Consider the following 23,665-nt stretch of genomic DNA (forward strand, 5'->3'; position numbering starts at 1 on the left):
GGACGGTACGTAACCCGAAGTTCCACTGTATAGTATTGCACTGCAAGGAGCCACCAATCCATTAAAAGAACTTTAATGTGTACCCTAAATAGTGTACCCTGGTATGATTCTATACCTTCTATGTTAGGCTGGCTGACTTTTAAGAGCAGCATCTTGGCTTCAAATCTTATGCATTATATGAAATTAGCATTTCATATAATGCTAATTGGTTGGCACTCAGAATAGCTTTCATAGCTCAGTCATGCCTTTCGAGGGAAAAAGCTGTTACACAACGGACAAATCATCATAAATGCCTGATGCAAAAGGTCAAACTTATATAACTAGCTATTGATGGGCACAATCCATTTTTATTACATGGCTGTATAGTTATGGTTATACAAGTGGCCGTCATGCATATCTAGCAGAAAATAACACTGCTTTATTAACAGGGAGAAGAATATCTTCAGTTCTTTTACAGAAAACCGTGCCTCTTTGTGACACATAAATGAAACCGGAATAACTGTTACTAATTCCATGAAGTACTCATAACTGAGGAGGGGATTTGATTATGTACAAAACAACATGAGAACCAAAACACATTCATTCTTCAAAATTCACACTGCTCTGAATTTTGCAATCTATTTCTCCAACCAATGTTTGCAGAACAGCATATGTCAGGGGGTAAATGTGCATTAAAATGATGATAGCGAAGCTAACATGCAAAAAAAAGCATGATGTCAGGAGAACTTGCTTGCACAAATCTGTGACATTAGGAGAAAATTGCCTCTGATGTGGGACTACAATTCCCATCATCCATGCTGGCCGATGAGTCGTAGTCCAAAACATTTGGAGGAGCCCAGGTTGTTTTGCGCATCCTGCAGGCCAAAGGCCTAGTTCATTTAATCCCATATGCTCCGGGTGCTGTCAATCCTATAATTGGCACAGACTTCTTGGGATTTCAAAATTGCTTATTCATATGGTCCTGGTCCTCTTACCTGCTCTGGGACACCCTGCTAGGTCCTTCTCCTGCTTATGCCATAGCTGTCAACTTACAGATTTGAAAATAAGGGACCAGCAGCCTCAAAAATAAGGGATCAGCAGCCAAAATAAGGGATCCACAATTACTTTTATGAAATACATATTTTGTTGCGTGCAAATGGCTTTAGATACCTATTAGGTCCATAAATTACCATATAGCATATATTCAACACACAAAAACAGCAACAATTTGTTGTTGACAAAGCAAGCTGGACATAGAAAGGGCTTATTCAGTAGCTTATTTAAGAGACATCATCAATAAGGGACAGCAGCGGGACATGGCGCTGGAATAAGGGACTGTCCCGCCAAATAAGGGACGCTAGACAGCTATGGCTTATGCACGTGCCTGGAGGAATGCTGGGATCTGTTGTTTTTGAGAGAGCATGTCACTCTTCTCTCTTGTCTCTCAAACCACAAACTCTATCTTGCAGAAGCTCCGTTGTAGCATTTGGGGAACACCAGCTCACTGTTCAAAGCGTGGCTTATTCTCACCTGCTTCTGTTGGGCTCTAGCCCAATCACATGGGATCTGGGCACAGAGATGCAGGGAAAGAAGTCTGCATAAGCATCCTCAAGGAGGATGGTTATACATTCAGCCTTAAGTTCCCCTTCACAGTTGCCGCCTTCCAGCCTGAGGACCTTCAGGCCATGTCTCGCTTGGGTCCTCCTGGCTTAGCAACAGGATGGAATTGGGTGAGTTATTGAATACCAGTAAGTTATTCCACGCATCCTGGGCTACTCCTGCGGCACTGTCAGCTCTCAGACAAGAGAAAGTGTGCTTCTGGGCTCGCCCTTCCCTAAGCAGACCTTTCACCCCTCCCTTAATTGCAGCTAGAAAGGGGAGGGGTGAGCTGCCTCCTTTACAAGGCCCTACAATAGGACTTGCCTGGGAGAGAGAGAGAGGAAGTGGGAGAACCTAGCTGGCTCTGTGGATTAGCGCTTTATGCTACAGAAAGTGGTCCCTTGGGTGCCCCAGTCAGGGGGAAGACTTTGCCTTCTTGCAAGCTGTTCAAAAGACTAGAATTGAAGCTTCACCGGACAGCGTTTCTTCAACCTGCTCTAGCTTTTAATATCCTTATCTGCTGCTGCCTCTTACGCACAAAAGGTAAGTCCAATGTTGACTTCTGGGAACTGTTCTCCAGCTTTCTTGCTTTTTTAAATTTTATTTTAAATGTGGGGCTTTTTCCCCTCAAGCACACCATGGGTGAAGAAGGGAGAATATTAACTATGTGCTATAGTTACACGACCGAAACAGAACAGGCGTGTTTCACAGCTGCTCCAAGCTGATAGCAAGGTAGAAATTGGAGCAATTTGGACCTGTTGCCTATTGCCTTTGCCGATTATTCCGACTGAAAGGTAGCTTTTAATCTGAGAACGGGATTCACAGATTGAGGTTAAAAGGAAACCGAGACTTAAAACCAGCCTCTAAGGTGGAAAGTGGCTAACACAGGAGGGATCCACTATGTTTCTCAGAATGACGGGAATATATAATTGGGTGCAAATGAGTGTAATCTGGGCAGAAATGGAAGTCTTGGTGATTGAAACCCATTCAGAATATGAGCATTAATATGAGCATTAGATGGATTTTGGATTTTTAAAATCCTGAATGCAAATGCCCCTGTGTTAGGGGACTAACAAACAGAATCATAACAGTAACTCTTGGATTGTTGATTCACAGTTCTTCAAAAAAATATGTGAGCCAAACAACAGCCATCCTTCAAAATCTGTGGTACTGTGAATTTTATGGTGCACTTGTTCAACCAACAAAGAACGTATTACATGTAGGATAAAATGTGCATAGAAATGCATATACTGCTGACAACGGCAAAAAGAAATGTATTATGTTGCTCTAAATTCTTTGCAAAATGGGCACAGTAGGCAAAATTGCTTGAAAATTTACTTTAAGAGTAATGCGCCCTAAAACGCTGATTATTTTTTGGTGAGGACTTTTCACATGAGAAATATGACAAAGAGTGGGGAAATCAGAGAAACAGAAATTGATAGGATTTACCTATCATTTTAAGTATAGGAAGCATTAGTATTTTTCTTTTTAATGGATTGATTCCAATTTCTTTAAAGTCAGAAAGAATTAAGCAATTTCCCTGGGAGACGACCAGCGCTTATCTAATGTATCTTAAAAATAAAATCAATGGGGGGGAAGCTAAGCAGCATAAGATATATGACCCCCCCTGCTCCCCTGAATTAGTTTAGCAATTTTTTGGCTAAAATATATCTGGTATATTGCGAGGGAAACAACTTGAATTTTCTTGGAAATGCAGGCTGCTTTCTCAATATTTATATATATTTTTTGTTGCTTAAATATTGTAGACACTAAAGTGTAGATTTAACTAGCTACCAGGATTTAAATAAGCTTTTGCATTTTTTAAAAGTTGGTAATTCAAACATAAACATTTCAGGGACTTTAAATGTATATTGAATTTGAAAATGACCCATCTGTTTCCAATTCCCCGTAAACAACATTCAAAAGTAACACACACAAAACTAACAGCAATGCTCATGAACTGTTTGTAAGTTTCCCAAAGGAAACTGTTTGGCCGCTGGGCAAAGACAATGATAGATTGGATGGGCCTTTGGGCTCATCCAGTGGTTCTTGAACTTTTTTTTCTGGGTCATGCTTTCAGAATAAAAATTTGCTTGCCACACTGAATTTTTTTATTGATAAGAAATACACGGGAAAACAAAAACAAACAGCTCTTCCCAGTTCTTGATTCATAACATAGAACACAACTACTTTGTAATATGATCATGGGACACCCAGAAAGCAAAAAACGATTATTTTTGAACTGCGCTACACTGAAATGTTTAAATGTTTGTTTGCTCCTGCCGCACCATTTGAGAACAGCTTCCTTATATCCTATGCATGTTGACCCACATGTACCGTATTTTTTGCTCTATAAGACTCACTTTTCCCCTCCTAAAAAGTAAGGGGAAATGTGTGTGTGTCTTATGGAGCGAATGCAGGCTGCGCAGCTATCCCAGAAGCCAGAACAGCAAGAGGGATCGTGCTGCAGTGATCCCTCTTGTTGTTCTGGCTTCTGAGATTCAGAATATTTTTTCCCCTTGTTTTCCTCCTCCAAAAACTATGTGTGTCTTATGGTCTTATGGAGCGAAAAATACGGCAAGTCCCACTGTTTTCAACGGGGCTTTCTCCCAAGAAAGTGTGCACAAGATTTCAGCCTGAAAAGCATTCTTAGTATTATTTGAGAAAACTCCGTTTAGCATTGCTCCTCACACCCCTAATATTACATCCAAAATGTATCTGTAGTTTGGGCAGGTGTAGCAGTTTTTAATAGGCCATTTAAAATAGCTGAGAGCAGGACCTGTTCTGCCTGCTGCTTCTGTATATTTTTAAAGGGAGAGGTGCTATATGCTATTGAAATCTGATGTGCTATATGCGCACATCATTCTTCTGGATGCTTGCATTATGATTAATGCAATGAAGTATGTGGTCCTTAGTTATGCAGGCTGCAGTCTTTTACGGTTTTGTCCCAGAGCAACCAAAGCAGTGCCTTCTCCAATATGCTGATTCTGGTCTGTGATGTCCTCTGTTGAGGTTCTACTGTTGACTTACAGTGGCGACAGTGAAGGGCTTTTCTGTGGAACCATCATTTCCCAAGGTTTTCAGGGCTTTATATGTCATTGACTAAGCCTTGAATTCAGACTAAAAACTAATGGGCAGCTGCTGATGACTGAGGGATAGAAGGGACTGCCAGTCTTGGTTCTCTTAGTTCTGTATTTTTGTCCCATTATTAAATTAAGTTATCCACATTTTGCAGCAATTTGCGATCGGAAAAATCCTTATGGAAATTCACCTGCATTTTAGTGCAAATTTCTCCTTTAACAGCAGTTTTCACTAATGTACACATTTCATCATTTTTTTGCACACCTTCTCCTAATAATACTCATTTTCCCCTAAAAAAAAGTTTGGTTGGAGCGCTGCATAGCAAATTTGGACAAGTGTAAATTTCGAAACTTTGTTTTGGTTGGATAGCTGTGTTTTGCTTGTCATCTTCATGAGTAGCCCTACATAGTGTCTGTTGAAATAACTGGGCATTTTCTCACTGATCCGCCACTCCCATTTCCATACTCATTTATTTCATTCACCCTAATTTCAGTCACCTTTAGGCAGCAAACTTGCAGGCAGTGTCTCTATTTCATATCTTACACAAAGTGCTTCAGTGACTTCACTACAATAAATGAATAGTACTAGGGTACAGCGTATTTTCTCAGTATTGGCACTATCCAGTAAACATTAGACAATGAAAGCAGCAGACTAACATCTCTCAATGAGCTTAGTGGGACTGATTATCACTATTTTGTGGGATTCGATTGTGTTCATACTGGAAATCTATGCTTCTGCAACTAAAATGGATTTAAGTGCCCTGATGAAACAAATCCATGTTTTAAAAATGACCTTTCTGCAAGGAGGAGAGTGATGGGGAAATACACTTAAGAAGTGTGGGATACGCACTGATTTGCAAAAACTCATATAAGCTTTGTGCAAACAAATTGGGATGAATGCTCGCTGCCATATAACCTCCCTGCAAACGGTGTTATTTCTTTCCTGGAATTCCTATGGAGAAATAACATTCACTGCATCAATATGACAAACTCTCTGGTTACAAAAGCTATAGCAAGTCAGAATCGATGGGATAAACCTCTAGGATAGCACCCACATACACAAATATCAAAGACAGAGGAACTAAATCAGTAAAATGTCTAGGGATATGGCACAAATGATTCAATAGAAATTCTGAAAATCAACCAAGAGCTATCATATATTAAAAAACTGAGAAATATTTGGAATGTTGGAAATCTCTCTGTATATCCTGGATTGATAGGATATCAGTAATTAAAATGAATATGCATCCCTAAACCCTGTTTTTGCCCATAAATATCCCTCTGTTCAAGGAATACTTATAAGTAAAACCAATATTTCCCCCTTCTTTTATTTTCTAAAATTTGCAGATAAAAATAGATGAAAGTGAATAAATATTCCTGTTATCATTTTCTTTATTAATTTTAGATAAATAGCAAAAGCTCTTATTAAACTTTATATAGTCAAAGAACTCACATAGAACAGCAGCAAAAATTATATTTCTTAAAAAAGCAGAAAGAGGAGTGGGGGTTCCTAATACTGTATTCTGCTACCAAGCAGCAAAATATAGCTTCTCTTTAGGGTTTGTTATTTCCAGTAAAACAACAGAAGCAGAAAAACATTCTCCTGAATAAAGAATTTAAAAATCTGTTAATGAGGGGCAGCTTGGAGCCACCTGAATTTTGTTGCCTATATTGTCTGTGTTCATCTTGTGGTTCACAGGGATAAAGCACCTCCGGAAAGATGGCTCAGAACCCACAAGTTGGCATCTCCATGTCCGAGACCAGTACAAACGGCATCCCAGGCAAGAAGCAGATAAAAGCCAGCACAGTCACTTTTCACAACATCTGGTACAGAGTGAAGACAAAGTCTGGCTTCATAGGTTGCCGAAAAACAGTTGAGAAAGACATTTTGAGAGACATCAAGTATGTATTTCTCAGCCAGAATGTGCATTCACTTTCCATATGTATGTGTGTGTATACTTTGAGAGGGTCCCCTGTGTTTCTCCTACATTATCTTAGTAATCCTTACAACAGCCCTGTTATGTAGGCCAGTATTATTATTCCCATATTACAGATCAAGGGCAGTGCCTGAGTTCATGAAGGATGGGTGCCAAATATTCTGATAAACCAGCCACAACCAAGTTCCTTATCTGCTGGCCTAGCTGTCGGTGAAGACCAGATCCTGCGAAATCCACTGGGAACTTGGGTGATATACCGTATTTTTCACTCTATAGGACGCACCTTTTCCCCTCCAAAAATTAAGGGGAAATGTGTGTGCGTCCTATAGAGCGAATGTAGGCTGTGCGGCTAAGTCCAAAGCCAGAACAGGGAGACGGAGAGCTGCGCAGCGCTCCGTCTCGCTGTTCTGGCTTGGGGTTAGCTGCGCAAAGCCTCTGCAGGACAGCGGGGTGCCTTCATCCCGCTGCCCTGCGGAGGCTACGAAGGCTGTCCCCGCAGCCAGAACAGAGAGACGGAGCGCTGCAGAGCGCTCCGTCTCACTGTTCTAGCTTGCGGACGGCTGTGCAAAGCCTCCGCAGGGCAGCCTTCACCCCGCTGCCCTGTGGAGGCTACGAAGGCTGTACGAAGGTGGGGGGAAGGCTGCAACGCTTCCCCCCACTGCTAGCCTCCAAACCAGGTCGGGGAGCAGCGGAAAGGTGCTGCGCCACCTCTGCGCTACTCCCCGACCTGGTTTGGAGGCTGGCAGCGGGGGAAAGCAGCGCTTCCCCCTACCGCCAGCCCCACAAGCTCAGGGGGCAGCGGGAAGGCGGAGTGCCACCTTCCTGCTGCTCCCCGACCTGGTCTTTGGGGCTGGCGGTGGGGGAATGCAGTGCTTCCAGCCTGCCAGCCCCAAAGAGCAGGTCAAAAGGAACCCAAAGCCTCCGGAGCCCAGCAGGAACCCCCGCTGGGCTCCGGAGGCTTCGGGTGAACGCACCTTGAATACACAGAACGCACCTTGTTTTAGAGGGGGAGAACAAGGGAAATCCCCCCCCCCGTTCTCCCCCTTCTATGGTTCGGTGCGTCCTATAGAGCGAAAAATACGGTAAGTTAGGAAGAGGAGACTGCAACGGTGAAAGGGCTGGTTTCAGAGTTCATTGCACTATCCAAAGCCCTTTCAGCGGACAATTTTTTGCCTTAAAAAGCATAGGTGGAGGAAGGGTGGCCCTCCGGCAGCTACGTGATGGCAGTGCTAACAGATCTTCTGCCTAAGATGGCATGGCAAACTTTCTGTGGGAATTGCTGGATCTAAAATGGCAGCCACCGCTGTGGAAATTTGCCAGTGCTCAGTTATTGACCTATGTCGGGAACAAAAATTGATCAAGCAAACACGGCTGTGGTTGCAAATGGTGTGTAATTGACTGTGAAGTTCAATGCTACATGAAAACAGACCGTAATATGACTATGAATAATTAACCGAATTATATTGTTCCCTGTGTGAAAGGTAACAGGGGGCCACACCCTAAGGAATATTTGGTAGCCTGCCCTTAGATCAACTGAAATAAGGTGTTATGAAAGCAGTCGTTATTAACCCTGGGGACCCATAGGGTTGATTTGTAAGTTTTAGGGATGCCCCATGGATCCGCGATCAGTGCTGGATTAACTCTAGGCGTCCCCCCCACAACATGCGTGTGATTGACTCGCGCATGACCACATACGCATGCAGTGCTGGGAATAAAGAAATCGATTCAGACTTGGAATTGGCAGCAGAGCACTGGAGAGTCCTTGTGGAGCCGGAAGAGTACTTCAGTGAGGGCAGAGAAAGCCTTGAAAAGACCGAGGCACAGCTGGAGGGAGAGAACTTAATTATACCACATTGAGCTCCTTGAAGTAAAAGTGCAATACAACTGTAATCATAATAAAGTATGCATGTATGCTATCTTGAAGGGCAGCTCGTCTAGATTGCTGCTGTAATGTTCACTCGCAGGGGCATTTTTGAGAATATTGTACGGATGCACTTTTTAAGGCCTTCAGCCTTTTCAAACCCAGGTTTCGAATCGATCTGCAGCTTGATTAAGTTTGACCAGTAGATGCAATGTACCGAAGGCGAAAACAACTCACAAGAAATTTTGTGTTGCAGCGGCATAATGCGACCTGGACTGAACGCAATCCTGGGGCCAACTGGCTGTGGCAAGTCTTCGTAAGTTTCGTGGCAGTGAGCAAAAGCAGCTACATGTAAACTTGGCTCCAATTCCTACCCTTGACTAAAAGAAAGCCCTCCAGGCAGAAAACATGGCTTCATATATAGAAGCCCAGAAGGGGTTCATAGTCTGGTCTGAAATAATTTTGCTGGAGGATCAGCCTGTTCCTTCAATTCTGGTATAATGTTGTGAACATGTCCTCAGTTATGTTTCTCAGTGGGACTAGCTAAACGATGCTGAATATACTATTATGGTCTTGACAGGCAGACAGAGGAGCAGAGCAGTCTATAAACCGAGTCAAGACATCTGTGTGAACAAACTGCAAGTTATGTCCAACATACAGGGCTGGATTCATCTACCCTGTTCTGCTAGCAGAAGCCGGCAGAATGACTCTGGCTAAAATAATGGGGATTCGTTTCTTCCCTGTACACCTCCTGCGCGCGCACACACACACACACACACACACACACACACACAATCTATTATGGAGAACTGGGAGACTGCCCAGAACAGCACTGGAGGGAGGGGAGAAGAGGGGAGATCCTCCCATCGGATAATAGGGTGTGTTGAAATTTTCAGCTTTCAATTTCCCCAAACGAGGGGTGCTAAAAAGTTGTAACGTGGCTTGGGAATTCAAAAGATATTTTGGTTAAATGAATAGAAATTAGTTTTTTCTTGGAAAGTAAAATGATAGGTTTCAGGAGCCAACACCATCGGCAGAGCATGAGGCTCTTAATCTCAAGTTTGTGGGTTCGAGCCTCACGTTGGGCGAAAGATTCCTGCGATGCACTAGGCTGGACTAGATGACCCTCGTAGTCTCTTCTAAGTCTACAATTCTATGGTTCTACGAATTTGGTGATCTGTGCTTTTTAAAATAAAAATCTTAAATAGCAGCCACACCAGGGAAAAGCGGAATCAGATCAGAACTGGGGTGTGTGTGTGTGTAACTCCTTTCCCTCCATACCTTGGGCCTGATGAAAATCCTCCCCAGCTACACTTTTGCACTGGAGAGAAGCTTTCCTCTTGTCCACATAGTTGCTTTTGGAAAGGGTTGGGATGACTTATTTCCATTAAAATTGTGCACAATCAAATCCAGTTTGACTCCCAGTGTGTTTTAACAAACAAACAAAAGAAAAACATTATGGAGTCCTGTGTGATGTAATTCTGCCTTTTTCTTCTAGACTACTGGATATTTTAGCCGCAAGGAAAGATCCCCATGGCTTGAGTGGAGACGTTCTAATCAATGGAGCCCCTCAACCTGCCAATTTTAAATGTATCTCTGGATATGTTGTGCAGGTAAGCCACCGATAGTCTCTGACTCTGTTTATTTTACCCTTTACAAAATCCAGTGTCAAAATCAGGATTGGCCAGTGCGATGCATAGTCCCAGTTTGCTTTATGCAAATGTTTCAGAGCATGGAATAGAGAAGGTTTGCCTGGAGCTGTGCGCATGATTTGTGGCTTTGGTATGTAAACTGGAGCTCCCGATTTGAGTTGTGTATCTATCTGTTTCCTTTGGATTTGTCCAGGATGATGTGGTCATGGGGACCTTGACCGTGAGGGAGAACTTCCAGTTCTCAGCTGCCCTCCGATTACCGAAGACTGTGAGGGAGCAGGAAAAGGAGGATAGGATCAACCAGATCCTCAAGGAGTTAGGCTTGACGAAAGTGGCGGATTCAAAGGTAATGGTTCAGTGTTTGTGAACAGGGTACTGGACTAGATGGGCTATTGGCCTGATCCTGCAGGCTCTTTTTTAAGCACTTTCAAAACAGCCAGACAATATCATCATTGCCTCTCCAAAACTATGTCCCACACTTACTAAATTCTGGGAGAGAAACTATATAAACAAGACACTACAGAAAAAGATTAAGATTTTCAGAGGTGAATATTCTTTTGAACAATATACTCATTGCATTGAAATTGACAACAGGACAGTGAAAATGGATTCTACATGACCTAATGGTGGCCAAGAGATTGATACTGATGGATTGGAAGAATAGAGATACGATTCCTCTTAATCAATGGCTTGACAACATGGCAACATTTGCAAAATATGGATAGCTTATAGATGCAGACTATCTTTGAATTCAATGATATTTGAAATGAGTTTACACAGAAGATATTAGGTTATTGACAATTATATGTGTATTAGGATAATAAGAATATATACATTTGTATATTAATGTATGGTAATGTAAGGGGTTTTCCCCCCGTTCTCACTTTCTTTTTCCCTTCTCTTTCATTATAAATGAAATTCTTCTAATGAAATATTAATCTTTATTATTTTAAACGTTTATTTATATGGCACCATCAACGTACACAATATCGCTCAAGTTCTTGTTTTGCATTAGGTTGGAACCCAGTTCATTCGTGGCATATCGGGGGGAGAGAGGAAACGGACCAATATCGGCATGGAGCTGATTACTGATCCTGCAATCTTGTTCTTAGATGAGCCAACCACTGGACTGGATGCCAGCACAGCCAATGCTGTCCTGCTGCTCCTGAAAAGGTAATTGCTAGAAAAGGTACTGTGTGTCTTTGGCCGTGCATGGGATGAAACAATAGTGCTTTCTTAAGCATCAATGCAACGAACTGTGTTGCCCAAAGTATGATTCTTGTGTGAGCCACTGGGATTTAGTGGATAGGGCTGGAATTGGGATGGAGAGACCACCTGTGTCCAGAGTTTTACTTAGCCATGTTATTTATGCTAGGAAAAACAATGCTTGTGATAAGTTACCTGAACCGGGGGGGGGGGGGCGAGGTAGACGGAAAGGCAACCTGTTCTTCCCTACCTGATTCCTTCTTGACAAACTACTTGTTGATATGTAGATTGTTTCTCATGCTTTACTTCTTTCCTGCTTCTCCAAATCAGTTATTGTTAACTTCTTGATTCCATGTTGGCCACATGTAAGCTTGAGCTGACATGTGGCTTTGTTTGCCATAAGTAATAAACCTTGCTTTCGTCTTTCAACCAGCCATCAGTCTTACTAGACTATTAAATTCTGCACTTCACTGCAATATATACCAGACACCACAATTTATTTAAAATTATTTATATGCCACTGTACATACAATGTATTGCAGGGATTTCCAAATGTAATAATAATAATAATAATAATAATAATAATAATAATAATAATAATAATATAATACCCTGTCCATCTGCCTGGGTTTCTGCAGCCACTCTGGGCGGCTTCCAACAAAATATTAAAATACAATAGTCCAAAACATTAAAACATAACAGTAAACCAATACTACTCTAAAACCAGTCAAAAAAGTAAAAAGAATATAGCAAAACAGCCAGAAAACAGAGGATGTGGTAGTCAACTTCAGCTTTAAAAGGCCAGAAGGCACAAATAGTTTACTGCGGAAAGTGGCAAGAACTTCTCTTGGAAGGTACAATTAGAAAAACGAGAGCCGAACCTAGCTTACCAGTGAGATGGAATCCTGAGCAGGGCATCATCGGAAGATCTTAAGTGCCGGAAAGTTTTATATGGAAGGAGTCATTCCCCCTAGATAATCGAGACCCAAACTGGTTAGACTTACATGGGGAGTTGGGGTCAGTCACTCCCTCTGAGCCTGCCCCAACTTACAGGGTTTTGTTGAGCTAGGGGAACCCATCTGTGCTTTCCAGAAGTACCGTACTTTGGGGAAAAGTCATATACTGTACACTAAATAAACGAGGTTTTGTTAAATAGGTTTAGTGTTTTTCAGAGAATCAATCTTGGATACAGTAACAGCACTTGATTTTTTTTTTTTTTAGTGTTATAGTTCTTTGATGGGACTTAAGCTGCTCCCAGCCTCATAACAAGACAAATGGGGAAAGTACTGTGATAATAAATGCAAACTATGTAGCTGCTGAAAGAGTGGACTAGGCCTCGTGGACTAGGTCCCTTTTTTTGCTGTGGCTCACCGGACATTGGGGAATTGTAGCCAGCTTTTAACAAGCCTCCTTTTCCTGGAGGTGTGCAATGCATTCATAATCTCTTCCTTCACAGGAATGCAGTTGAGCAGGTATTATGGAAGTGCAGAAGCAGGCACACTTCAAGAAGTACTAGTAACCTAACAATATAAAAAACCCTAACCCCACTCGCAAGCCGTTTCTGACAGCCTAATCCCTGGTTTAGCTTGCCACACAGCAGAGCCAGTGTTAGAAACTGAGATATGAAAGCTAGGAGCTAAATAGCACCTTAACCTAGGTTATGGGTGCAACAACGGAATGTCTAGGTGCGCTTCTTTAATAACAAGAATACAAAGCTGAAAATGAATGAACTGCAGCTAAAATATTATGTCCATTTTTCACATGGTCTAGTCCTTCCCCTGCTAACCCCCCTAATATTCTTCTCCAGTCTTCAAAGAGTGGCTGGAAGTGGGGAGGCAGGAAAAGGTCTTCTTTTCTTTCCACTCTGCAGTTTTAATCTGAAATCTTAGGCGCAGTACTGCACCCAGAGCTCAAAAACCGCTCGTGCTCATAAAATTCCCTGTCACAAAATGTGCCTAGAACAATGGGAGTTTCGAACACTGAGCAGAGCTGGAAAAAAGGCAGAAGCTATCTGCTGGGCCAAAGGTGGGAGTGAAATCAGCTTCTCAGGTAGCTAGAACATCAATTCAGTGCCCATTATGCAAGTAGTCATAGCTACTGGGCTATGGGGAAGAGAAGAGGTGGGGCAGCACAGAGAGAGGTGGTCTCTTCACTTTGCACAGCTGTATGTTGAGAATTTCAACCTAAGATGAATTGCAGGGGTTTTTTTAGCTTGCTGATTTTGAATGAGTAACACCATGTTTTACAAAACCTTAAGCCGCTTGACACCTTTCTTACTGCCTACTCTGTTCAGGATGGCCAGGCAAGGGAAAACAATCATCTTTTCCATCCACCAACCTCGCTACTCCATATTCCGACTGTTTGATAAATTGACCTTGCTGGCAGCAGGAAGGATGCTTTATCATGGACCAGCTCAGAACGCCATAGAATTTTTCAAATCCAGTGGTAAGGTTTCAGAAGACTCTCTACTGAACATAGTGGGGACTGCTATATGTGAGCATATCTCCCTGTTGTTGTTTTGTTAAAGTCAGCTCAATTTGGCTTTGCCACAGGGGAGCGGGTTGATGTATTTATTACAGTAGCCTAGTCTTGAAGTTACCAAAGCATGGACAGCTGCAGGCTGTTTGATAATCTGGAGACATTTTTGGGGGCGGGGGGGCGGTGGAACAGATCTGAAGATTTTGAATACACGATCCCAAGTACTTTGCAATACATTTTCGCCACCTGCTTATTGAAAGACCTGCAAGCATTTTATTTCTTTGTAGGTTATGAGTGTGAACCGTACAACAACCCTGCTGACTTCTTTCTGGATGTCATTAATGGAGACTCAACGGCTGTGGCTTCAAACAAGACTGGTGAAATTGAAATAGGTATGCAAAACACGGTTTCTTTGTTAGAGTCACTGCCTGGTGTGCTGTATGAAGAGATGCATTCTGCGTTGATTAGCTTTGCCATAGAGAAATCGCTCCTGTACGATACCATACAGAGACCACTGGTTTGTATAGTGCCGGTGCCAGCACAACAATCTATTCAGAGATCATACCCATCTGTTGTGCAGATTACGGCATTCAGCTGTGCATCCCTGTGCATTCAACGTACCGCCTACCTCCCACTGGTACTGACACACGGTGAAGTCTTAGCACCTACAATCCGACAGAGCATAAGACCCTTAATCTCAGGGTCCTGGGTTAGAGCCCCACACTGGATGAAAGATTCCTGCATCACAGGGCGTTGGACTAGACCCTCGTCGCTTCCAGCTCTGCAGTTCTATGATTCTATAAATAACTGTTATTATTTATAGATCAGAGCAACAAAGAGCTGGTTTCAAACCAGCCTGTCAAGGAAGCTCAAACCCTGCCCAGGCAGCAGTGAAGTGTTGCCGAGCTACCACTGCATCCAGACCCCTGTCACTCACACTAGCAGGGGCATAAATCCCTGTGCGAGCCTGGAGTTGGTGCAGCAATTGGACCTGATGCTGTCAAATGATGGCAGTTGGGTTGGCTGGGGAGTTAGCACATCCTGGGCCTGCTTAGCCACTCCCTGCCTCATTTTGGTGCTTTCTGTATGCTGCTGGTGGTGATGTGGACCTGCTGATAGTTCTTTTGCCCACTCACATGCTTGGAAAGGGGAAACTGCCCTTGTAGAGTGACTCTGGTGTTACTTTGTGGTTGGAAGACACCAAAGGCCTCTACTCAATCCAAAACCACCTCATCCTGGCACAAAGAGGGTTGGGATTGCAATTGAATGGCTTAGGACCAGGATACCTGGAGGACTGGCTCCTATCATACAACTCTGGTCATTCCTTTAGGGCAGTGGTGGCCAAACTCGGCCTTTGGACTACAATTCCCATCATCCCTGACGACTGGTTCTGTTAGCTAGGGATGATGGGAGTTGTAGTCCCAAAACATCTGGAGGGCCGAGTTTGGCCACCACTGCTTTAGGGTCAGGCTGAACATGGGACAGGGTCTTCTTCTCTGTCACCATGTCCCAACTTCGGAATATCACCTGAGAGATCAAGTACATGTGAAAAGTATCTCGGTGTCTTAGTTGACCACAAAATGACCATGGGCCACCAATGCAACATGGCTGCAAAAAGAAGAAGTTATTCCAGTCTTAGGCTGCATTAGCAGACAAATTCATGGAAGATCTACTTATCAACAGCTACTAGGCATGATGGCCATGCTCTGTTTCCACAGTAATGCTTCTGAGTGCCAGTTGCTGGAAATTGCAGGAGGGAAGAGTGCTCTTGTGCTTGAGTCCTACTTGTGGGTTTCCCATGGGTATCTGCTGAGAACAGGATGTTGGACTAGGTGGGCAACTGAGGCTCTTCCTGTGTCCATTTCATTCAAACAGTGGACCAAACTGAAAGCGAAGAGCAAAGCGCCTCTTTGGATGGTATGAACCGTAGTCCACAAAAGCTTATGTCATATAAAGTAAAGATAAAGGGACCCCTGACCGTTCAGTCCAGTTGCGAACGACTCTAGGGTTGCGGAGCTCATCTCGCTTTATTGGCCGAGGGAGCCAGCGTACAGCTTCCGGGTCATGTGGCCAGCATGACTAAGCTGCTTCTGGTGAACCAGAGCAGCGCATGGAAACGCCGTTTACCTTCCCGCCGTTTACCTTCACCTATTTATCTACTTGTACTTTCGAACTGCTAGGTTGGCAGGAGCAGGGACCGGGAGCTCACCCTGTTGCGGGGATCCGAACCGCCAACCTTCTGATCGGCAAGCCCTAGGCTTTGTGGTTTAGACCACAGCGCTACCTGCGTCATACATATGCTACATTTTGTGTTTTGTGCTCTAGCTCAACTCCCATAGATCCAGAAGACCATGTTAAATGTATTTCTCCATCTCTCCAAAGATAACATTGACGAACACATCAGTCGTGATCAGACACTGGCAGAGAAATTGGCAGAAAAGTATTCCAGTTCCACTTACTACCAAGAAACCAAAGCAGAATTAGAGAGGCTGTCTTTGGGGAGCCAGAGGGAGACCTCTTTCCGAGAAATCACCTACTCCACTCCCTTCTTTCACCAGCTCAAGTGGGTCTCTAAACGCACGTTCAAAAATCTGCTAGGCAACCCTCAAGCCTCCATAGCACAGGTACCGTAATACTAGTCATTTAAAATGCTTTCTTCATTAATCTACACCCCAGTGATATTTTTTATTAAGGATTTTCTTGTTTTACAGAAGTGTAGTGCCTTGTATTTTTTTCTTCTTCTTCCATGTAACATTTTTACAAATCCTTCACCCCGGTATGGCTCCCCTTTATCACATACACAACCCAACAGGACAATGACAATAATCCACCAACAGCATACAAATCAATATGGCTAACCTGATCCAAAACACCCACCCACCCCACTCACACACGAAAACAAAGATCACCACAGCCAATCACAAGCAAACAATCACACCCTAGGCCAACCCCAACCTCTCTCACCACCAAAGGAACACAAGTGAACAACACAAGCAACGCTGACACCAAACTCTACATACATTAAACATAATAGAAACACTGCCACCCGACCCCACCCCCATCCATCTTCCCTCTCTCCACCCCCCCTTTCTTTTTTCTTTCTTTTTCTACACCCCAGTGATACAATACTTGCATTGACCTGTGCAGCTAGTGAGTTACTGCTGTGCACATGTTGATTGCACAAGAAATAACCTTAAGCTGTTGGGGGCTTCTAGGTGTAGAGAATGGCAGAAATAACAAATGGATACCAGAATGCACCAGTGTTTTTCCATAGATGCTGGAATATTTCACCTGGAGCCATGATGACCACCCACATTTTGTTTTGGGGATGGTAGTTTGCATGACTATATTGGAAGATGCTCACCTAAACCATTTCTTTCTTTATGAGATTTGTTTCCCTCTCTTTCCATTAAATATTGCAATGGAATTAAAAAACAGAACCAATAAAATGAAGCGGTTAAAATAACCAGCATCTAAACCAGTAAAAAAAAAACCAGCAGCAGAAACAAGAGGTTCCATGACATTCACACAAGCCACTAAAATTCCTAGGGGAACGGATATGTTTTGAGTTGCCACTGAAACAACAGTAGTGTAGGCGCAGTGCTATTTTCCTAGAAAAAGAGGCGGCAGAACTCACCACGAACGCCTCACTTGTTCTCTTATAATGGCAATGGGGCCTACCTGAGTGGTGCCAGAATTGAGTTCCGGTGGAAAAAAAGCCCTGTGTAGGTGTGAGCCATACCTCTGGGGGAAGAGCATGCCGAAGTCTGGGGGGCAAACACAGAGAAGGTCCTATCTTGTTTTACCTTTGTCTGTGTTGTTTTGAATAACCAGAAGTCTCTCTCTTAAGTTTCTTGTTTTCTGTCTCCTTCCACCTTGCCACAAGGTTTTCTGTTCATAGACTTTAGAATAATAATAATAAATTAATTACTAAATACAGAGGTACCTCAGGTTAAGTACTTAATTCGTTCCGGAGGTCCGTTCTTAACCTGAAACTGTTCTTAACCTGAAGCACCACTTTAGCTAATGGGGCCTCCCACTGCTGCCGTGCCGCCGGAGCACGATTTCTGTTCTCATCCTGAAGCAAAGTTCTTAACCTGAAGCACTATTTCTGGGTTAGCGGAGTCTGTAACCTGAAGCGTATGTAACCTGAAGCGTATGTAACCTGAGGTACCACTGTAGTAGCTATCCTGGTCTCCAGCTCCATATTGGGAAGCAACACCCATTTCACTGAAGAGACCTGCGTATTGGGCCAAAAATACATACTGTGTCCCATGATTGGCGCCTACACAGAGGGCAGGGAAAGAGGGCGTTGGCAAAAGCAGGGGATACGAGGATGCCTTAGGGCAGTGGTTCTCAACCTGTGGGTCCCCAGATGTTGTTGAACTACAACTCCCATCACCCCTAGCTAGCAAGCTAGAGCTCAGGGATGATGGGAGTTGTAGTCCAACAACATCTAGGGACCCACAGGTTGAGACCCGCTGCCTTAGGGGAAGAGGAGACTGGCTCTGAGGGTGAGGATCACCTGGAAGAGGCTTGCTCGGGGGAAAGTGACAGGGAGGACGAAGACTGCTGGAGGTGGGAGGGACTTTGCAGAGAGCAGCAGCAGGGACTCGGTGGAATGAATATGGGACCGGTGGAAGAATTGATCAAAGCAAGAAAGGTTGCCCAAATGCCCCTCTCCCCACCACTACTGTCACCTCAGCCCGTAGGCAGGCAAGGAGGGAAGAAGGAGGGCATTGTTCGGCTGTGTGCACATAGCATCTTGGAGAGAATGACAGCTAAACACAGGTGGGGGATGTCTGAGGGAATGCCGGGGAGAGTTACAGCTGAACCTAGGTGGAGAATGCCTGAGGTAATGTTCACAGCTGTGCCTGGCCCAGGCTAAGATGGGGCTGGAAGCAAAGAGCATGTGATCTCTGCACCTGCTAGTTGACTCAGCTGACTGTAGCGCTCGCCCATCACTCCACCCTGGAAGAGTACTTTGAAGAGAAAGCATCCCTCAGGCTGAAAAAAAAGTTCCCCACTTGGTTTTAACCACATAGGCCCGACCTTTTAAACTGGTACGATGAATTGACATGCTTTACTGCCACTTCTCTTTTCCCTTCATTGTTTATACAGTGGTACCTCGGGTTACATACGCTTCAGGTTACATACGCTTCAGGTTACAGACTCCGCTAACCCAGAAATAGTGCTTCAGGTTAAGAACTTTGCTTCAGGATAAGAACAGAAATCGTGCTCCGGCGGCGTGGCGGCAGCAGGAGGCCCCATTAGCTAAAGTGGTGCTTCAGGTTAAGAACAGTTTCAGGTTAAGAACGGACCTCCAGAACGAATTAAGTACTTAACCCGAGGTACCACTGTAAAAAGCTATGCATAAAAAAGAAGAAAATAAAAAGGTTTCCTGCTCCTGGTCAAAAAAGTGGCTGAGGCGGGATATGATTTGAAGTGGTGAACAAGGGAATGTTGCTTATGCCAAATCAGCTTTAGGCCTGTATTTCCCCCAGCTGCATTTATTCTGAGCCCCAACAAATATGCATCTGGGTGTCCTGAAAGAGGAAGATTATCTTGGGGAGGGGAGCGCAGCGGAGAAGAGGAAGGCCACGAGAAGGTTTAAGTTTCTCCCACCTTTGCGCTTCAGATGTTCAGCAAACCTATTTGGCCCTTAGACGTTGGGGCTCTATAAAACATCTAATTAGATCCATTTGATTCCTTCTTAAACTTTTGCTGTCCACAAGCCAAAAATCTCCTCAGAATCCTAGAATTACGGCCTTTGATTCCATGTGTATGTTGATATTATGGAGATCTCTCTTAATTGCTTTGTAAAAGCTTGACCTTGTGACAAGAATAATGCCCTTTTAGAGCTTTTTAATCTTCCAGGGTTAACGGTCCTGACTCCCCAGCCCCTCCAATCGTTTTGATCTCCCTAACCTCATTAGGAATGGATTTGAAATGCGGTCTCCAAATGCCCTACAGTTCTTTTTTAATCTTCTCAATTGGGCCTTGCTATGATCCTTGTTTTCTACTACAATTGGCTTAGTGCTTGGATTATCCCTGACATTTGGTCCTTTCGGCAGGTTCTTAGCATCATGGTACCATGTATGGAGGGCCCTCTGTTGCGTTTTGAGGGCTGCTCTTGCCAAACTGCCTGATACCATCACATTGGCCGTGGTTTTAATCATTCATACTTAATTCTTGATATGCGGTCTTAACCATTCTGGCAGTACCAGCCCAATACATTCTGAGTCCAAACGGTGCCCTACCCACAATGGCCAACACTTTAAAGCATCCTTCAGCAATCTGGTGCACCTCCAACCTCCCATCAGCCCTAGCCAGCATGATCAATGACCAGGAATGATGGGAGTTGTAGTCTGACAACATCAGGGTGGCGGGTTAGAGAAGCCTTCATGGAGTCATTTGGTCATTCAAACACTAATCCTTGCCTTCAGCTGTCCCCGCCACCCCTGGTGTAGCCTTGCGTGCTCCAAGTACATTAGTATACCAGTAGCTAAAAAGAGGGGGGGGGGGAAGTTCACCATATATCACATTTTATAATACAGTAGTACCTTGGGTTACAAACTAAGGTTACCAGACGTCCCCGTTTCCTGGGGACACCCCCCCCAGATTTATAAATCAGTCCCCTGATAAAATCCTATCATTCCTACTGAAGTTGAAAAGTGTCCCCGGATTCATTGAAAAAAATCTGGTAACCTTATTACAAACACCTGGGGTTACAAACACTTCGGGTTATAGACTCTGCTAACCTGGAAATAGTACCTCGGGTTAAGAACTTTACCTCAGGATGAGAACAGAAATCGCGTGGTAGCGGTGTGGCGGCAGCGGGAGGCCCCATTAGCTAAAGTGGTACCTCAGGTTAAGAACAGTTTCAGGTTAAGAACGGACCTCCAGAACGAATTAATTTCGTAATCAGAGGTACCACTGTAATAATAAAAAACCCTTCTCAACCAGTGTTTCTGAAACTTAGACTACAACTCCCATCATCCCTAGCTAGCAGGGCCAGTGGTCAAGGGTGAAGGGAATTGTAGACCAAAAAAAAGGCTGGAGACTCAAGTTTGGGAAACCCTATTCTGAACCTATTTGGGCTGCCTTGAATCAACACCCTTCTTCAAAGTTTGCTGCATACATCATCACAGACCACTGCCAGTTATGATACTTATTTTATCACTAATATTATTTTATTAATGATATCAATATTATAATATTTCAAATGCAGATCATGCTAAGAAACCGCATAATAAAAACACGCTGGGGCTGCAATTCTATGTCCCAGGCTCTGGATGAAGCCCCTTTGCATTCCAGGAACTTACTTCCGAGTAGATATGAATAGAATTCTATTGCACTGTAAAAAAAAAAAAAAAAAAGGAATACCAAAAAAATACAACCGAGCACCCACAAAATAAATAGCAGAAACAGTGAAACAGCCATAATCCGAAAAATAAAAGTCAATTGCAAAATATAAACAGCTTGAGCTGATTTCAAATGCCTCCTTAAAGAAAAAGGCACGTGTCTGGTATGCCGTTTCTCAGGCTGCAGCAGGTCTAACCTGCTAAATTCCAAAGTTCTATATGAAACCATGATAACTAATATGGTGCTTGCGATGGTTTTTAGCTGCTGGAGGGTGTTTCATTGCTAACGACAAGTCCAATTTTCAGAAGGAATTTGATTTGTATTTGTCTTCAATTTTGTAGTTGACAGCTAGTGATTTTTGCACTCGACTGTATGCGATATAACACTGCTGTATATTTCGTTTATGCTTCAGCTCTGTGTAACCGTTTTCCTGGCAGCAGTCGTAGGTGCCATATTCTTTGGGGTAACGAACGATACTACTGGCTTGCAGAACAGGTGAGCAATCTGGGTGCTGTGTGAGGAGAAAATGGTTTTTGATTCTAGAGAAATCTTCAGACTTCTTAAGAACTTAAGAAGAGCAGGCTGGATCAGGCCAATGGCCCATCTCATACCAGCATCACAGTTTGCCTGTGGGAAAACAGCAAGCAGAATCTGAGCCCAAGAGCCCTCTCTCCCCTCCTGTGGTTTTCTGCAACTATAAGCATTCATAAGCATTGCTGCCTCCCATTTTGAAGTTTGAAATTTAGCTCTTGTCAATTGAAAAACACAGCCTGTAAAACAAAGACTAGCTTCCGCTTGGACTTTATACATCTCTTTTATTCTTTAACTGGATAGGACTGCTAACCAGTATCTTAGTGCTCCATTTTGTAAAACCAGGCGATGGCAGCTCCCCCACGATTTGCAGGGTACTGGCAGGGCCTTGCAGAGCCAGGCAGAGCCCTGGGCCAGGTAGATAATGTGCCCCCCCTTTTTTTACCCTGGGGATAACTGAAGTCTTATAAATAAGTATATAAATAATTTTCACAAAAGTTATGCTGACAAATAATTTTATTTCAAGGCTTGAACCGTATCTGCATATAAAGACAAAATGGAAAATACAGATATACAATACAGTGGTACCTCGGGTTACATACGCTTCAGGTTACAGACTCTGCTAACCCTGAAATAGTACCTCGGGTTAAGAACTTTGCTTCAGGATGAGAACAGAAATTGTGCCCTGGCGGCGCGGCAGCAGGAGGCCCTATTAGCCAAAGTGGTACCTCAGGTTAAGAACAGTTTCAGGTTAAGAACGGACCTCCGGAAATAATTAAGTATTTAACCCGAGGTACCACTGTAGTGCTTTTTAAAAATACATTGGGAAAAGGATTCCTGGCCTAGTCAACAAAATTTTAAACAAATAGCCACTTCATCAATTTTTCATCATTTTCAAAAAAAAAAATTAGCAATAAGAAAGCCAACACACTTATCTTTAAGGTACGTGTGGTTTTAATTTTTGGCAAACAAGATTTCAAACAAAAACTCATCAACTTTTAACAGCATGAAAAACATGGTCCACCATCATGTTCATGGCGCGCTGGCTGCTGGAGCCTTGGTAGCCACCCAACAGGCGCCCAACGGGCGCCCGTTCCGCACTCCTCTGTGGAGCCGATCGCAGGACAGGGAAGCTTTTCTCTGGCGCTGCCAGCCATGGCCCCAGGGAATCCGCCCACCGCTGCTGCCTTTGCGCCTCCGTGTTTGCCCCAGTGCATCTCCTGCAATTGTGAATATGCTGACCAAGGCCCCCTTTGGAATCAGAGGCCCGGGCCAAGTGGCCCAAATGCCCCCCCCTCTGTCTGGGCCCGGGTACTGGCCCCTCCCATTCTGCCTTGACTCACCTCCCAAGGGGCTAGTATCTTTAACATAAATTGGCAGCTGCCCAAAGGCATACACTGTAAATGCCTGTTTTCTACCAGAAATGGAGGTTATAGCTCTTTCCCCAGTGGGTGAGGCAGTGGTGAAGATGAGAACATGGGATCGTCCAAGGATGAGCTTGCTAAAAAAAGTGGGTTTCGGGGAGGAAAGAGGATCCTTTTTGTGAATATCAAATATTTTTTCAAAGGCTTTATGGTGACAATCTGTATTCCCCCCCCACAGAATTGGTGCTATGTTCTTTATGACCACCAACCAGTGTTTCAGCAGCATTTCCGCTATTGAACTTTTCGTTGTGGAGAAGAAGATATTTATGTAAGTAGAACACTGCTGAACAGGCAACACTGTATATTATTATTATTTATTAATTACCTTATTTATTTGTTTGTTTGTTTTATTTATTTATTTATTTATTTCAAGAATCATCTTTCTTACCCGCCCTTCACCATAAGGTCCCAGGGCAGGTTGCAATTTAAAAACGCAATATTAAAACGAGTTCAAAACATATTAAGAGTCACAGGAATAGGGTGGGTCCTAATATATAAGGCCGGGAGACAGAAACTACATAATAAAGATCCCAGACACACCTCTGTGGAGAGG

The 23,665-nt window shown here is 43.6% G+C and overlaps 1 protein-coding gene across 2 annotated transcripts in view; it reads left to right on the forward strand.

Moving 5' to 3' along the window:
- The first annotated feature begins 1,877 nt into the window (after positions 1-1,877).
- LOC128421380 (broad substrate specificity ATP-binding cassette transporter ABCG2-like) overlaps positions 1,878-23,665 on the forward strand; it is a 29,115-nt gene continuing 7,327 nt past the window's right edge. The window contains exons 1-11 of one of the 2 annotated variants that reach the window (XM_053404105.1): positions 1,879-2,121; positions 6,358-6,560; positions 8,713-8,772; positions 9,955-10,069; positions 10,302-10,454; positions 11,124-11,281; positions 13,608-13,759; positions 14,080-14,184; positions 16,175-16,416; positions 21,570-21,652; positions 23,291-23,380. In XM_053404105.1, the coding sequence (XP_053260080.1) occupies positions 6,379-6,560; positions 8,713-8,772; positions 9,955-10,069; positions 10,302-10,454; positions 11,124-11,281; positions 13,608-13,759; positions 14,080-14,184; positions 16,175-16,416; positions 21,570-21,652; positions 23,291-23,380 (1,340 nt within the window). In that variant the 5' untranslated portion in view covers positions 1,879-2,121; positions 6,358-6,378. Of the gene's footprint in view, positions 2,122-6,357; positions 6,561-8,712; positions 8,773-9,954; positions 10,070-10,301; positions 10,455-11,123; positions 11,282-13,607; positions 13,760-14,079; positions 14,185-16,174; positions 16,417-21,569; positions 21,653-23,290; positions 23,381-23,665 lie in introns of both variants that reach the window. The other variant, XM_053404106.1, reaches the window with a different exon arrangement.

Source organism: Podarcis raffonei, chromosome 9, assembly GCF_027172205.1.
Source record: "Podarcis raffonei isolate rPodRaf1 chromosome 9, rPodRaf1.pri, whole genome shotgun sequence".
In the NCBI taxonomy this organism is placed as follows: Eukaryota; Metazoa; Chordata; class Lepidosauria; order Squamata; family Lacertidae; genus Podarcis; species Podarcis raffonei.